Source organism: Triticum aestivum, chromosome 3A, assembly GCF_018294505.1.
Source record: "Triticum aestivum cultivar Chinese Spring chromosome 3A, IWGSC CS RefSeq v2.1, whole genome shotgun sequence".
Classification (NCBI taxonomy): Eukaryota; Viridiplantae; Streptophyta; class Magnoliopsida; order Poales; family Poaceae; genus Triticum; species Triticum aestivum.
In genome coordinates, this window is record NC_057800.1 from 79,757,057 (window position 1) to 79,770,926 (window position 13,870).

Sequence of the window (13,870 nt, forward strand, 5' to 3'; positions counted from 1 at the left end):
GTTGTCGGACAATTTGTCTGCATGGGAACGCAATCACTTCGGCAGTGTCAAACGGGAGATCAGCGAACTGAAAAAGCAGCTGGATATTTTATGTTCAGATCCGAGCAGATATGCCCCAACGCACTTGGAAACAAAGATAGCTGACAGGCTGGTTGAATTATATCACCGAGAGGAAATTTTATGGCGTCAAAGAGCAAGGTTAGATTGGCTGGTACACGGTGATAAAAACACTTATTTCTTTCATCTCCGGGCGAGTAGGAGGCGCAGGAAAAACCAGATAAAATCCCTTCAACTTCCAGATGTCAGAATAACGCATGATAAGCGGGAGTTGGAAGAGGCCGCTACTGCCTTTTATGACAACATGTATAGCTCGGAGGGGGTGCAGAATATGGACCATGTCCTGGATACGGTCCCGCGCAAGGTAACTGACGAGATGAATGAAACACTAAATGCTCCGTACACCCAGGAGGAAGTGAAGAGGGCCCTTTTCTAGATGTTTCCGTTAAAGGCACCGGGCCTGGACGGTTTCCCGGCACACTTCTTTCAGCGGCAATGGGAAATATGTGGAGAAGAAGTAACGAAGGCAGTGATATTAATAGTGGAAGGAAAGGAATCAGCAGAGTGCATTAATGACACCCTTTTGGTCCTAATCCCAAAGGTAAAGAACCCGACACTTCTGTCACAGTTTTGGCCAATAAGTCTGTGTAATGTTCTCTACAAAATTGCATCCAAGGTCATCTACAACCGTCTGAAGGTAATCTTACCAGATATCATATCAGAGGAACAGTCTGCCTTTGTCCCTGGCAGGTTGATTACTGATAACATTATCACAGCATATGAATGTCTGCACTTTATGAAGAGAAATAGAGCTAAGAAAAATCAACATGGTGCCTTGAAGCTGGATATGACGAAGGCTTATGACCGAGTAGAGTGGTCTTATCTGCAATCCATCATGCTGAAATTGGGCTTCTCGGCAAGGTGGGTAGATATTGTAATGGGGATGATCACATCTGTCAGTTTTTTTGTGATGTTCAATGGGAAGAGGCTTCAACCGTTCAAACCCACCCGTGGCATCCGACAAGGGGACCCAATCTCTCCTTACTTGTTTTTGTTGGCAGCAGAGGGCCTTTCGTGCCTGATTAAATCAAGACAACAGTCATCAAACCTTGGTGGGATACAAGTGGCTTCTTCGGCGCCACCCGTTAACCACTTACTCTTCGCAGATGACAGCCTGTTGTTCTTCAAAGCAAATGTAGAGGGAGCATCGGAGGTGCACCAACTGTTGGATACTTACTGTCAAGCAACGGGGCAAAGAATTAATTTTGAGAAATCGTCAATATTCTTTAGCAAAGGGGTCGCGGAAAGTATTCGAGCAGAAATAAAAGGGCAATTGCATGTGCCCAATGAGACACTTAATGAGAAATATCTTGGAATGCCATCGGATGTGGGCTCATCTCGGAATGGGGCATTCAGATATCTCAAGGACCGTCTGTGGAATAAAATCCAAGGGTGGATCGAGAAAACAATGTCCATGGCGGGGAAAGAAGTTCTGGTCAAATCTGTTGCGCAGGCCGTTCCAGTTTTCTCAATGTCGTGTTTCAAGCTGCCGAGGGGGCTATGTGAACACTTGAACATGCTAGTCCGCAAATTCTGGTGGGGGAGTAGAGATGGCAAGCGTAAGCCAAACTGGGTTTCCTGGAAGGATATGACCCAACCCAAAGACATGGGAGGACTGGGATTTAAGGATTTTGAGTTGTTTAACTTAGCCTTGCTCGCTAGACAGGCATGGCGAATTTTGCAAAATCCAGACTCATTGAGCTCACGAATTCTGAAAGAAATTTACTTCCCAAATACAACGATTCTTGAAGCCAACATCGGTAGCCATCCGAGCCAAATCTGGAGGGCAATTGTTGAAGGGAGAGATATATTAAAACAAGGTTTGATTAGAAGGATAGGTAATGGTGCAAGTACTAATATCTGGAACGATAATTGGATCCCAAAAGAGGAATTTATGAGACCTTATGGAAGTAGATTGGCAAACCCCCCGGCAAATGTTTCTGAACTAATTGATAGCACGGCGGCGTGCTGGAACATCCAGCGGATCAGAGAAGTCCTCCTGCCTATAGATATTCCTCATGTTCTTAGCATCCCTTTATGCACTATGAATCTCTCAGATTGCTGGTGCTGGAACTTTGAGAAGAATGGCGTCTCTGCGTATAATATGCTGGTAGCAACAAAGCAAAGAAGAGAAGCTTGGTTAGAAGGAACAGCAAGGACTTCGAATATACAACAAGAAAAGAGCTCTTGGAAATCAATATGGCATGTCAGCGTTCCTGCAAAAATAAGGATGTTCCTCTGGAGACTCGCCAGGCACTCATTACCCATGGAAGATGTCAGAGAACACCGAAACATGGCAACTTCAAGCTCATGTGGTTTGTGCGGTGCACAAGATTCTTGGAGGTACTCGCTTCTTGACTGCTCTATGTCTAGGTGCATATGGGCACTCGCGGATGCGGAACTAGCGGATCAACTGAGGGAATCAGGCGAGTTGAGCGCCAAACAGTGGTTGTTTTCATTAATACGATCATTACCGCATGAAGTCTTTGTAAAACTGGCAGTAACACTTTGGGCAACGTGGACAGCAAGGAGAAAGGCAATTCACGAAGGCATCTTCCAGAGTCCTCATGCGACTCACGCATTCATCAACCGCTACCTGGTTGATCTGGAAATAGTCAAGGAAAACAACCATGCAACGCCAGTATATGCGACAACCAGAACAGCAGTAAGGGGCAATGTAAGGCCAAAGGCTCCGCCGGCAGGTTTTGTCAAAATCCACGTCGATGCGGGGGTATCTAAACGCCATGGGAGAGGTGCAGCAATGGCTGTATGCCATGATGACCGGGGAAACTATTTGGGGAGCTCAGCACTGGTGGTTGAAGGAATGCAGGATGCGGCAATTCTTGAATGTTTGGCATGCAGAGAAGCTTTAGCACTAGCTGAGGATTTATCAGTTCATAATCTGATAGTGGCGTCTGACGCAAGACAAGTGGTCAAAGATATATCCAGCAACAGTATGGGTCCTTATGGCATGGTGATCTCAGAAATCAAGTCTAAAATCTCGAGTTTTAATTGTCAGTTAGTTTTTGAAGGGCGTCGTTCGAACGGAGATGCTCATAGTTTAGTTAAATTTTCGCTTTCTTTAGCTAAGGGGCGCCACCTGTGGCTTATTAATCCCCATAATCCTCTTTGTATCCCACAAACTGTGGTTTTCGATGAATGAATAAAGTCTTTCATCCCTCAAAAAAAAAACCGAATGCGCTCACTTGTCTCCAAAAAAAAAACGAACGCGTACACAAAGACCCATAAGTACAGCCTCCCTTTACCTCTCAAAAGAAAAGACCCATAAGTAGCCCCCTCACGGTATGCAGGTTCATGTTAGCATGTGTGTTCTTGTTCAAACTGCACTATGGCGATCTACAGATGCTCGGTCATCTTGTTCAAACTGCCCTACGGTGATTTACAGATTCATCGATCGTGTCGACTGCTGAGTGCACAAGTGTGAGATTCTTCTAGTCAGAGCCATTGCCGGACCCGGCGTCCACGTCCACTGGGGCAGCAGCGCGGTAGGCAGCAGATTCCTTCTCGTACCGCTTCTTGTCGGCTTGAGACTGCAGAATGTAAGGTTGCTTGTCTTCGGCTGGTCATGACAGGGAGAGCAAGGAAATCATGAGCACGAGGATTTTCTTGTGTTTGTGAACGCAACTGATATATGTTACACGTGCGGGAGGAAAATGCATTAGGGCACATAACGGAGTAATATATACTGTAGTTTAGAATATTACTTGACATCTTTTGCCAAATCTCGCCAAGCTTCTTTGCAATATCGGTTGGAGCCAAATCTGGATTGCTGCCCTTCACACCCTGAGCCAAGGAAACAGCAGATAAGCCTTTGTTCAAGATCTCATACTAGCAGGTATATATGCTCCAGAAAGAATTCAGTTACCCATCAAGGAATAATGCTTAACCAAAAAGGAGGAAGCTATATATACTGCCTCATAACTGAGAAAGTGCGGTTAAACATTAAACTCTTTGTGTACATGGTTCATTTGTCGTCCCCTCCCTAGTGCCATAATTTATTGTGACAATAAGCTTTAGTTCTTCTATGTCACTGAAGGACAACCTCTTTTCTTCAATACTTCGAAAATTCATGACCAATGATATGCGTTTCTTTACTAAATAGTCTTTTGTGCTACCGAATTACTCCCTCCGTAAAGAAATATAAGAGCGTTTAGATCACTACTTTAGTTATCTATAAACACTCTAATATTTCTTTAGAGGGAGTACTACAAAAAAATCTCCGATCCCGAGAAGTTCAGAATTCTTTACGCGAAATAACTCTAGATTTATTCAGGTATACTTATTAACTTATGAATTACTCCCTCCGTCCCATAATATAAGAACGTTTTTCAAGCTAAACATAGCTTGAAAAGTTTTCTTATATTATGGGACGGAGGTAGTGCTAGAGTAGCTAGTTAGCAGCTATGTTTCGGATAACTGGTCATAGTAACTTACTGCCCGCTCAGCCATTGAGAAATACATGAATGGCATCATTGGTCTTTTGGGGGCGTTAGGATCTTTCTTCTTCTTTGGTTTCCTCTTCTCTGAACCTTCGCCATCCATGCCCTTAGGCTTCCTTTTCCCTGAACCTTCGCCATCCTTGCCCTTAGGCTTCCTTTTCACAGGTGGCTTTGAACTACGGGCTTCCATTTTGGATGACTTTTGGAGATTAGGAAAAATAAATAAACACCAAGAGATCATTAGCAGAGTTGACTTCACACTTCAGACTTGCTACAGAAAATAAGAAATCTAACAACCTGTTTTCCGCCACCACTTTCACTAGCATCTGATTCCTCACCACCAGAATCATCAGTAGGAGATCCGCCATCATCCTTATGCAGAACAAAATCTTCATCCTGGCATGAAATGGTAAAGGACAAGTATATACGATGGCTTAGTAATAAGATTCACAAGTCAGCACCAAGGAACAAGCCAACAAAAGGCAACGTACCTCTTCATCACTGTCCTCACTACTCGCGGCCTGATTTTTTATTCTCTCTAGGTGTGGATCAGGAGCAACATCATCAGTGTCCTGTAGAACATCTGTGACACCACTTGTACCTTGACCATCTCCAAGGTTCATTAGTTTCAAGCCCTTTCCACTTGAAATTTACCAGAAGAAAGTGAAAAACACGCATAAGTCTTATGTATAAATTTAACAAGAGGGGTGATGAAGCCAACAGAAAGGCACGTACTTGATAAAGTTGAAGAGGTTACGGTATTCACTCCTCTGAATATTTCTGAAGAGATGCTCTTGGTCATTTTTTAGCTTGACCAGGAGGTCAAAATACTGAGATGACATACTGGCGCCACCAGCACCATGCCGTTCAAATTCAACAAACTCAATCTACAATAAATAGTATAGTAGTAAATGGGCATTGTGATTAAAATTCCAACGGTTGGACTATGATACACTGTTTCAGTAATGCATGAACGGATGAAAATTAGTTTATAGTCTATGGAAAAAGTAACACCTCTTCATCTAAAATGAGTGTAGGGGGCTTTGGCAGAAAGAAGAAACCCTTTTCAAGTGGATACAACAGTCCATCTTCAGCTTTGAGTGATGATTTAACTGCATATCCATTTTTGTAATTTCTGAAAGAACCCGGCCTTGTGACTTTAGCACCAGAAAGACCGCGGAGGACTTTGACGAATACCTCATGTACTAGACCCTATGGATAGATTGAACACTCCGTGTAAGTTAATTTGTCATGACAGGTAATTAACAGAACAACATAACTACTAATAAAGGAGAATATGTCATAACTGCTAATAAAGGAGAATACGTGAAGTAAGAACTGCAAATTAGTTTTGAAAATCAAACATCACTCTACAACAGAACCTTCTATAAAATGTACAGGTTGAATTGAAAGTAATGCAATTATGTGCAAATAACCCTCCCACTGAGACCTAATATTGTGTGACATCCATGCCCACCAAATTTGTCTCTACATCTAACTTGGTAGTTGGTGGGAGCACCATTAGGAAGATATGACCATATGATCTGTCCGAAAACCATATAGTGTTAATTTTATACTCCCTCCGTCCGAAAATACTTGTCATCAGAATGGATAAAAAGGGATGTATCTAGAACTAAAATATGTCTAGATACATCCCCTTTTATTCATCTTGATGACAAGTATTTCCGGGCGGAGGGAGTATATAATTTGTTACTCAAATGACATTCTTTTCGAAACAAAAGAGTTGCCTGCTTGGACTAATTTAAGCCTCAGCTTCAATTCAAGGTCGGATTATTGAAGCAGCTCTTTCTATCTCAGCATACATCTAGGTGGAGTTTTTAGTACTAAAACAACATACTTGCCATGAGCAGTTCTCATGCATAGTTTATGATTTCATCTTAGAAGACAGATTAGCGATTCCATTTTAACTGAACAAACAAAAGCAAAAGAGTATATTTTATCAAAGTAACAAAACTTTCACCTGATAAGATTCCACTAGCCTATCCTTGTATTTTTCATCAAGCAACTCTCTGCTTAATTTCATGTTTTTTTGAACTACTGTATCCGTCTCAAACTGTCAGAGAATAAGAGAAACAGTCAAACAATCAAGTAGCCAAAACATAACATAGCATAACATCCAAACATCACAAACAAAATTTGCAGCACATCACCTGAATGACAATGTGAGGATATAGCGTTTGTCCTTTACGGATTGGCGGATCAAGAGTGACAACCACAATTGTATGAGGGTTGTTTGACTGCAAATCACAATCGCACGAGACAACTATTTTCATGTCTAGCATCAACAATATGAACAACATCAAAGCTGTGCACGCCATAAAATAGAGAACAAACATAACCTTTGGCAAAACAAAGAGGCGAAGAATGCTGCTATATTGGATTTTAAAATCATTAGCTTGTCCTTGAAGGCGCAGAAATGGAAGATGAAGCTCAACGGCGTATCGTCCTCTGCATTGCCAAAGATCTGTTAGTTTTGGGAGGTAAACATAGAGAAGATAATCATAAAGAGGTCAGCTTGAGTTTCCAATACGATCAATTATCCATATATCCCACCTTGGTGTAAGAATAGCTATTCCTTCAAAGGTGACAACTGCCTCTCCAGAAGAGCCGGAACCATTATCAGCCCTAGCAAGTATTGCCTCCCACAGTATCTACAAAAAGGAAAATCAAAATAAGAAGATTCCACAATAGTCAGCATTTCACATTTCAACGTGCTTCATGTTGCATATCGCGTCACCTGAGCTGAAGTACGATTCTCGTTTCCAGGAAATTGAGTATTTGACGTGGGTACATGAAAACTCATATCCATGAGCGAGTCTTTCTACAACCACAGGAGATTATAATTCAAAATCAAATTCCAACTTGTGCATGAGGAATAAGTGCTAACTAATACCATAAACAACACATGATAGAAAGAGTGAGTGGATACGCTACAAACCTCATTAGCACCAGTAGTATCATCAACATGGAACTCCAAGAGAACATCTGTTTTGCCTTGTATCTGGGTCTGTGAGACGTCTGCTAGAGAAACTTCAAATGCTTGCTTCGATTCAACCATAAAGGTAAGCATGCTTCCTATAATAGAAAGTGTGGCTCAAAATATAATTAAAACTGAATATTATTTACAGAAATTAAAGGTCAAGGAGCTTACCAACTATGCCAATCCCTCCCCAGTTGTGACCACCAACAGATAACTGCTTTTCATCTGGTGAGATGCCCAAATTCTTTTGCATGAAATTGATCAGGCTGCTTACATCCTATGAAAGGAAGTTCATGATGAACATTGCATCAGCAGAATACACTGACCTCAGCACTCATTGTTGCTAGCAAGTTCATACTCATAGAGTTGACTGCCAATATTCTGGGGGGGAAATCCCGCTTGTCTAAGGCAAACTGGATGGTTAGTCTAATGTTGAGACGCATCTTATGGTAATTCCACCAGAGAACAATAACAACGTGCGAATCCACTATAGAATAGTAGTGAAAAACTGGAAGGCTCGAGTGAGATACATCTCAATAGAGTATCCAGACACTTTTCATGGTGATAGCATGATTAAGACAGCGTCTTGCATAGATTACACAAGTGCTATTGCGTAAACTGTTCCTTCAATATTTCCTGAAGGTTCACATACACATAATGTATCCTTCACACAGAAGATAATCAATTCTGCGAGACAAATTCAGTTACACCATATATGATACAAAGGAACATAGCAACCAGTTTGCAACTTCATCCTGATTCAAATACAGATCACATGATACAGACTAGGATGTCTCAACCGCAGGTCTGGTAAGAAACATATGGCGAGTTCATACAATAAACATATCAAATAGCAGAATATAGATTACTAATGTTACATATACCTGGTTTGGGAAAACCAACATGTTCATCATGAACATAATTTTCAGCCATACAAACATATACAATGTATGTTACAATAACATGACTGCAATACAGCAAATCAAGAAGGGAAAATCCATGTCTTCATGAGTGTTGATGGTGCTACAAATGTTAGTTCTACTTTTAATCTTGTAGGTTTAGCAAAGTAGTGAGCATCAGGATCCAAAATTCTGCTAAAACAATTCCTAATATTGTGCTCAGATAGTCATAGATCATACCGCAAACATTTATCACGTTTCAAGCAGCCTCTTCACATCAGATCTAGCATGTCATTACTCAGTTATTAAAAAGGGGGGAAAGAGTGATACGGCAATTAATAACCTGTTCGCGGAAGCCAATAAATGTGTAGGACAGGCCATCTTTGATTCTGACTCCAAGCTGATATGCCCTGGGGACTTTCATCCATGTCAGAGAAGTTAAATCAGCTTTATCGATCTCAATTGTCTTTCCTCCACCTTGTCTCTTCCATGCGAGCCCTCCAGAGTGCACTTTAAACTGACCAAGATTCTGTACAGGAGCAAGAGTAATGAAACATGACAAGATTCTCGATGTACTGAAACAATAATTAATCAAATAATAGTCATAAACACCAGTGAACATCTTCAAAGAGTAAAAGAAGGAAGTCATAACTTGCAGCCTCAAAGTCATTAAGTACTAAAGGTGGTACGACATAACTCTACATGAAGATTATCAAAGACGCATTGAAGAGTGATGACTGGTGCAAGCATTGAAAGTCAAGGGTCAGAGAAAGCTTAAGTGTACATAGTTCAGATAAGTACGCTGTACATCAGAAGAAACATTTGCAGCCATGGCAAACATCGACTCTGAAAGTCTGAAGCATGAAAAAAGTGAAACACACTTTCTAATTTGCAGTAAGTACACGACATGCTAAATCATTTGCAGATCAGAAGCTCATGCCTAATTCGACAAATCCCACAACAGGGTCTCAGGTTTGGGAGCAATCCTGCCAACTCCCGATGGTACTAAAAGTCCCAATTCGCTGCAGCAGCAGCAGCGCCGACAGAAACCTGAGATTTCCCTAAAACCCTCGACAGAGATCGGGCAGGATCAGGAAACCAAGCAATTCAGAGGAGAAGGCGTCTCCTACCAAGCACTCGCCTCAACAACCCAACTTAGCAGCGCAACAAAACAGAGCGCAAATGCATCCCCGTACGACGCGAAAACCCTAGAATCCGCACAATGCGCGCCCGCGATCAATCACCGCAGCAAGCTACAAGGCCATCCGCTCGGCCGTGACCTCCGGCTCCTCAGAACTCTGCCAGCGGCGACGGAATCTCGCGAAACCCTAGGGCATTGAAGCAGGGGCGCGCGGGAGGAAGAGGGAAGGGGGAACGGAGGGAGGCGCTCACCGTGCCGGTGCGGCCCCCGAGGAGAATGTTGTTGAAGAGGTGGCCGTCCGCCATCTCCGCCCCCGCCGCCGCGCGCGCGCCCCTCCGGCCCGCCCGCCTCTCCCGCTCCGCCCTTCCTCGGCGAAGCGAACACGGGTGCCTCGCTCGCTTGCTTCGATCGGCTCTACGGACGGAGAGGTGATTGATCTTAAGCGCGCGGCCGCGGCGCAGTGGCACTCGCTCTATTGGGAGATCATCGCTCACAATCGGCCTGCGGGCCCTGGATGTCAGTGCAGTTGTGCCGTGCACCCGTCTGCCGAAAATGAGCATAATAAAGACTAAAATTGAGCTTACTCGCTAGATTGGGTTTTTTTTTTTGAGGCAGTCGCAAGATTGATGAGTTGATGATTATCACCGAGGGAGAAAAAAGCACATCCGTTAACGGTTTCCAGTTACGTACTTTTTTAGATGAAAACATCTTTTTTTGTAATCGAGCGAGTTGGGGGAAGATTCGGTCGGCTCGCCAGCCGTATGATGCGCTGCATCCAAACCATCGAAATGTGCTTCACTGCGCATTACACGCCTCCCTCGCATCCTCTCCCCACATGCATTGTGGTTGTTGCAGAGAAGCTTGTTTTCAAATTTTGGCTTCCGCGTTTATAACCGCCTACAATATTTGAGTAAATATGTTTTAATTCGTTTTTTTAATCATGCATTTGAAAAATATGCTGTTTTTAATATTTAAGAAATTATTTTAAATTTGGAAATATTTTGTAATTCAGAAAAAAATCAAAATGGGTTAGTCCATGATCACACATGCTCACATAGGCATGGACGTAGGCACCTGCACTAGTTTTCGTTCATTTTTTATTTATTTTATATATTCCCAAAACCTGATTGAATTAAAAAAATTAAAATTTCCACCATAAATTTGGACATATTCTTAAAAATATTGCGTAATTGTCAAAAAAAAGTTGATTGCATTAAAAAAACTGCTCATGACAATTGAAAGATGTTCACGAGTTCAAGAAAATGTATGTGGAATCTTTGAAAAAAAATTATACGATGTAAAAACAGTATAATTAAAAAATGTATGATATTTAAAGAAAAAAGGTTGTGGAATTTTCGAAACATGTTACACAATGTAAATAAAATGCTGAAGTAATTCAAAAAAATATCCTAACATTCAGAAAAATTAACATGATATTTAAAAAAAACTTCACCCGTTCCCAAAAAAGAGTTTGTGAATTTTTCTAAAATGTGAATACAATGTACAAAAAAGTTCATGTTGATTAAAAAAAATGTTGTGTGACATTAATAAAAGTTCAATGTATATTTGAAAAAAAAACTTGTATTCATAAAAAAATCTAAAGCATGTCTTTGAGAAAAGTTTAACGTGTATAAAAAATGCTACATGTGTTTAAGAAAATTGTACAACGTGTACTGAAAAATAGACATATGTTGAAAAAGATGAAAATAAAAAGGAAAACTAAAAAATAAAAATAAAAGGATAAAACGAAGAAAACTTATAAAGAAACACAAAAAATAAAATTGGCAAGAAAAAACATAAAAAACCAAGACAGGAAACACGCATAATAAAAGAATAAAAGAAAACGGAAGAAAACGGCTCCCGCGGAACCCGAATTGCTCCTAGGGTGAGACGGAAGCAGGAAATAACTCCCATGACGCTTGCAGCCGCCTGCTTGTGGGCCGGCCCATGTGGCAAGGGCTCGATCGCTTCACCGTTCGCCTCGTCTGGTCGCTCGCTCAAGCTGTTTGATCCAGAAATCAGTAATTGAGGTGTACTCGTTGCAAAGAATACTCCAATTCTCTTGGTTGTGATAAGTGGCGCATATGCAGTGCGCCATTTGTCGCAACCTGAGAATTTTCCTTTTTTCATCGATTCGTTTATTTAAAAAGTTTTATTTTTTAAATCGTGCGTCCAAATCTCGAACCGTTTTTATCGTTGGATTCCTCGCGTCGAGATCTTCAAAACTAGATCCCATGTTGATAGGTTTCATAAAATTTTAAAAAATACATGCATTTTGAAAAAAAAGATCATCTAATTTTAAAAATCATCAATTTTGAAGAAAAAACAGTAATTTAAAAAAGAACATGCATTATTAAAGTAAACAAAAAAAGGACAAGAAAAAAAGAAAAAGAACAAACCAAACTGAAGAAAAAAAGAAAGTACATGTTCGTAAGAGGGTGAGTGGCCTTGTGGTTGCTGCACTTCCCTTCGAACGATGTGATCGGTAGTTCGATCCCATCGCCAGCCAGCACCTTTTTGGGAGTTTAAACGGGAAAAATAATATAACAAAAATGGGACAGCCCAGAGCGAAGCAGGGGTTGTGCGCCCGTTTGCAGTTTATACTGTAACGGGGGCTGAAACGCGAAATAGGAATTGCCTACTGTGTGTGGTTTAATATAAAATTCAGTTTTGCTAAAGCACATCCGGATGTGCCATAAGTATTGCACATCTAAGTCCATATCATTGATCTTACGTTAAGATTCGTGTGGATATTTTCTTTTCTTTTTTACACCCAAACTAGTAGTGGGCCATTGTACGGGAAATAATTCAAGAAATGATGCGGGGACATCTTGTTCAGTTAAATGGAGCACCTATGCTGCATAGATTAGGCATACAGATCCTTCAACTCACTTTAGTAGAGGGGTGTACAATTTCTTTACACCCATTAGTGTGTAAGGGTTTCAATGCAGACTTTGATGGAGATCAAATGATTGTTCATCTATCTTTATCTTGGAAGCCCTGGCAGAAGGCCGTTTACTTATGTTTTCTCGTATGAATCTCTAATCTCCCGCTATTGGGATCTTGTTTGTGTATCAACCCATGACTTGCTTATCGGGCTTTATGTATTAACAACGTGTGTGTTACCTCGCTTTTTCCGGGCGTTGAGCGTGGAACATGAGCATTTTTGTTGGACCGGAGAGCTAATCCATTTTGCTAAGGCTCAGCAACCCATCGCTCTAAAAGAAAGATAAAAGTGCATATTTCAACCTCAAACTGATCACTTGGTTCAGATACAATCTTCAACTTCGAAACCGGATAAAATACACCATCAGCTTACCACAAGGTTTTCAAAAACACAACCCAGGTCTCGGTTTGGACCAAGTAAACTGGATTTGATTAGAGTCAATGCTAACTGGGCGCTGACTGGGCATGCCAAGTAGGGGTTGAATTGGTATTTTTGTTGTAATTTTTAGTTGGGTTGTCAAAAATAGTGAAACTTCCCCACACTGATCATCATATTGGTGTTCATTTTAGAGAGATTTTTCATTTTTTTTCTACACTTTTGTTTGGTTCCAAATTTTGGTTGAAAATGAAAAATCGATGAATCTCTCAATCCTCTCAATCTAAAGCCGATTTTTCATTTTTAGCCAAAAAATTGACCCAAAAAAAGTGTCTAGAAATTTATGATTTTTTACACAACGGCAACCGTATTGTTTCTAGTAATCTCGTAAATTGTCATCAAATTTGGAGTAGAGATTTATAGATTTTTTAATTTTTAGTTAAATTTTGGCCAAAATTGTTTAAAAATCTCAAAAATAAAAACTAATATGACTATCATTCAGGGAAATTTAATTGCTTTTGACCAACCGATTAGTGTAGTGTGTACTTGCATGATCGAATATCAGCATGTGTTTATTTCTGTCAATGCCATGCTATTGATTTATTCTTTGATTAAACTAATCAAAAATTGCCTATTTACTCAACATCATATAGACATTTCCAATTATTCCATAACAAAAGAAAGGTTAACTAAGGTGTAAGCCATACCATTTTAGTCGATGCAAACATGCATGAATACGACAAAGTAATGATCTATGCATTGATCTAACTAAGATGGCATATTTAAACACTTAACTATGAGCTAGGATTACTTAGTTATTTTTTCTTAGTTGTTAGTTAGGCATGTTAATTAATGGTGAAAATTTGATGAAAATGACACTAAGTAGTTAACTAAAAATATGTGTTTACTTGCAGTGTGGGTTATTTTTGT

At 40.6% G+C, this 13,870-nt stretch overlaps 1 protein-coding gene across 1 annotated transcript; it reads right to left on the minus strand.

Annotated features, from left to right (window-relative positions):
- Window positions 1-3,363: 3,363 nt before the first annotated feature.
- On the minus strand, window positions 3,364-10,135 carry LOC123060408 (FACT complex subunit SSRP1-A). The gene is made up of 16 exons (XM_044483116.1): window positions 9,870-10,135; window positions 8,821-9,006; window positions 7,750-7,855; window positions 7,537-7,673; window positions 7,336-7,419; window positions 7,152-7,249; window positions 6,938-7,046; window positions 6,749-6,835; window positions 6,559-6,651; window positions 5,592-5,789; window positions 5,313-5,464; window positions 5,069-5,219; window positions 4,875-4,973; window positions 4,573-4,776; window positions 3,843-3,921; window positions 3,364-3,697 (listed from the first exon to the last, which is right to left on the minus strand). Exons 1-16 carry the CDS (start codon window positions 9,921-9,923, stop codon window positions 3,570-3,572), a joined length of 1,965 nt encoding a protein of 654 aa, XP_044339051.1. The 5' UTR covers window positions 9,924-10,135; the 3' UTR covers window positions 3,364-3,569.
- Window positions 10,136-13,870: the final 3,735 nt, after the last annotated feature.

Bases quoted from the DNA above. Each gene is read 5' to 3' on its own strand.
- LOC123060408 (XM_044483116.1), bottom strand. From the start codon at position 9,923: ATGGCGGACGGCCACCTCTTCAACAACATTCTCCTCGGGGGCCGCACC. The intron at 7,856-8,820 runs GTTATTAATTGC...TTCCTTTCATAG, and splicing joins TTATTGGCTTCCGCGAACAG to GATGTAAGCAGCCTGATCAA. The intron at 7,250-7,335 runs GTGACGCGATAT...TCCTTTTTGTAG, and splicing joins AGAATCGTACTTCAGCTCAG to ATACTGTGGGAGGCAATACT.